Below are 1,649 nucleotides of genomic sequence, written 5' to 3'. Positions count from 1 at the left end.
ATACACACACACACACACACACACACACACACACATAAACACATGCATTTACCGCAACAGGACAGAATGATGAGATAGAAACCCATCTCCGAATATAGACCCCAGCCCCAGATCCCTCTTACATCACGAAGGACGTCAACGAAACCATAATAAATATGACCCTGTGTAGTCACTTTTCACAAGGGTCGAGAGGAAAAGAAAAGTTCACAAAATGGATTCTTGGCGCACAACAACAGGAGATTTGATTGGCTGCGTTCGCTGACGTCATAATGGCTCGTCTCGGTCTCTATGGCGACAGTGATGATGCTCTATGTCGAAAGCGCTTTGGGCGTCCAGTGTGGCATATCGGCACTGTGAACACAGATAGGAACATACGTGAGCTTAGAACTTATCAAAATATGTCGAATCGTGGTGAAAGCAGTCTCTCAACAAAAATATTATGGTGAAATAGAAAAAAAATTGACATTTTTCCTTATGTATGTATTGTTTATCGATTTTAAAGAAAAACATCGATCAAAGGCAACAACAAATTGTAAATGTACAATTTCCAAAGACACGCAAGCTTTGAAATCACAAAAAAGTGTGGCGGCTACTTTCTCGTTTATTTTACCTGACACACCACACAAACCCCACCTACTTCATTGCAAAGATTATAGAATAATGTGAGGCAGCGTGGTGAAATCAGACGCTCGTCAAAATAATGAATAAAACAATGTGCATTTTCCCGCAGGTTTGGGAATTTTTATTGATTTTTTTTTTATACACCTTTAATGCCCATTAAAGAGCACATTTTATGTGTGAATTTTTACTGAAAAACTCTCAAGCTAAATAAATGGCTCAAATTTGGAGGCCATTTTCTTGCTAATTTTATCTCAAAAATCAGATAACCCTCACCTCCTTCAATCACACATATCTCGACTCCTATTCAAAATAGATTGATATTATTTTCACGGAAAGTAAGGAAAATAGATGACACCATCAACTTCGTATTCCCAAAAATTGACTAGAGCCTGATTCCACCGCTTCATGCCACATATTATTATTATCTCTATTCAAAGTACTTGGTATTTTAAAAATCCAAAAGCAAGAATGATTGCGTAAATTTTACCTCTCTATGCCCCCAAAAATTGACAAACACCTGATTCCACCGTGTCGTACCATAAAACATAAACTGTGTTAGTTAACCCCCATTTCTATAAGAAAACCTGTTTGTAAACAACACTATGACCTCACCTCCACTGCTGATAGATACAGAACATATGTTTGTTCATTGTTGTCTGTGAGAACGTTGTTGATGGTACTTTCTATCTATCATTGAGGGCATCCAAGTGTCGAAACACAAGATATTCCCGTGCCTTATCGCGGATTCACATTTCACGATTCACATTTTGTGGATTTGCGCAACATTATCGCTTTCTTGTATGTTTGTGGTTGTTTTGTGAGATTGTTTGATTGTTTTCATCAGAATGTAGGAAATAATATGTCATCTATTTATATACTTAATTTGTATCTGTATGTGTGCTTTTGTGCGTGTTTGTGTGAGTGTATGTGTGTATGTATATGCGTGTGTGTGTATGTGTGGGTATGTGTGGGTATGTGTGTGTATGTGTGTGTGTGTGTATGTGTGTGTGTGTGTGTGTGTGTGTGTG

At 37.8% G+C, this 1,649-nt stretch overlaps 1 protein-coding gene across 1 annotated transcript in view; it reads right to left on the bottom strand.

The window, feature by feature from the left end:
- The window catches only part of LOC100533313 (glutamate receptor subunit protein GluR2), a gene marked incomplete at both ends in the record, with an annotated part of 127,725 nt that overhangs the window by 16,460 nt on the left and 109,616 nt on the right, over positions 1-1,649 (bottom strand). The window contains 1 exon segment of the mRNA NM_001204611.1: positions 12-351. Within this exon segment, the coding sequence (NP_001191540.1) occupies positions 265-351 (87 nt within the window).

This window comes from Aplysia californica, unplaced genomic scaffold (assembly GCF_000002075.1).
Source record: "Aplysia californica isolate F4 #8 unplaced genomic scaffold, AplCal3.0 scaffold00057, whole genome shotgun sequence".
NCBI classification, from domain to species: Eukaryota; Metazoa; Mollusca; class Gastropoda; order Aplysiida; family Aplysiidae; genus Aplysia; species Aplysia californica.
Note: the sequence above shows the minus strand (reverse complement) of the source record. Positions and strands in the feature narration are given on the sequence as shown.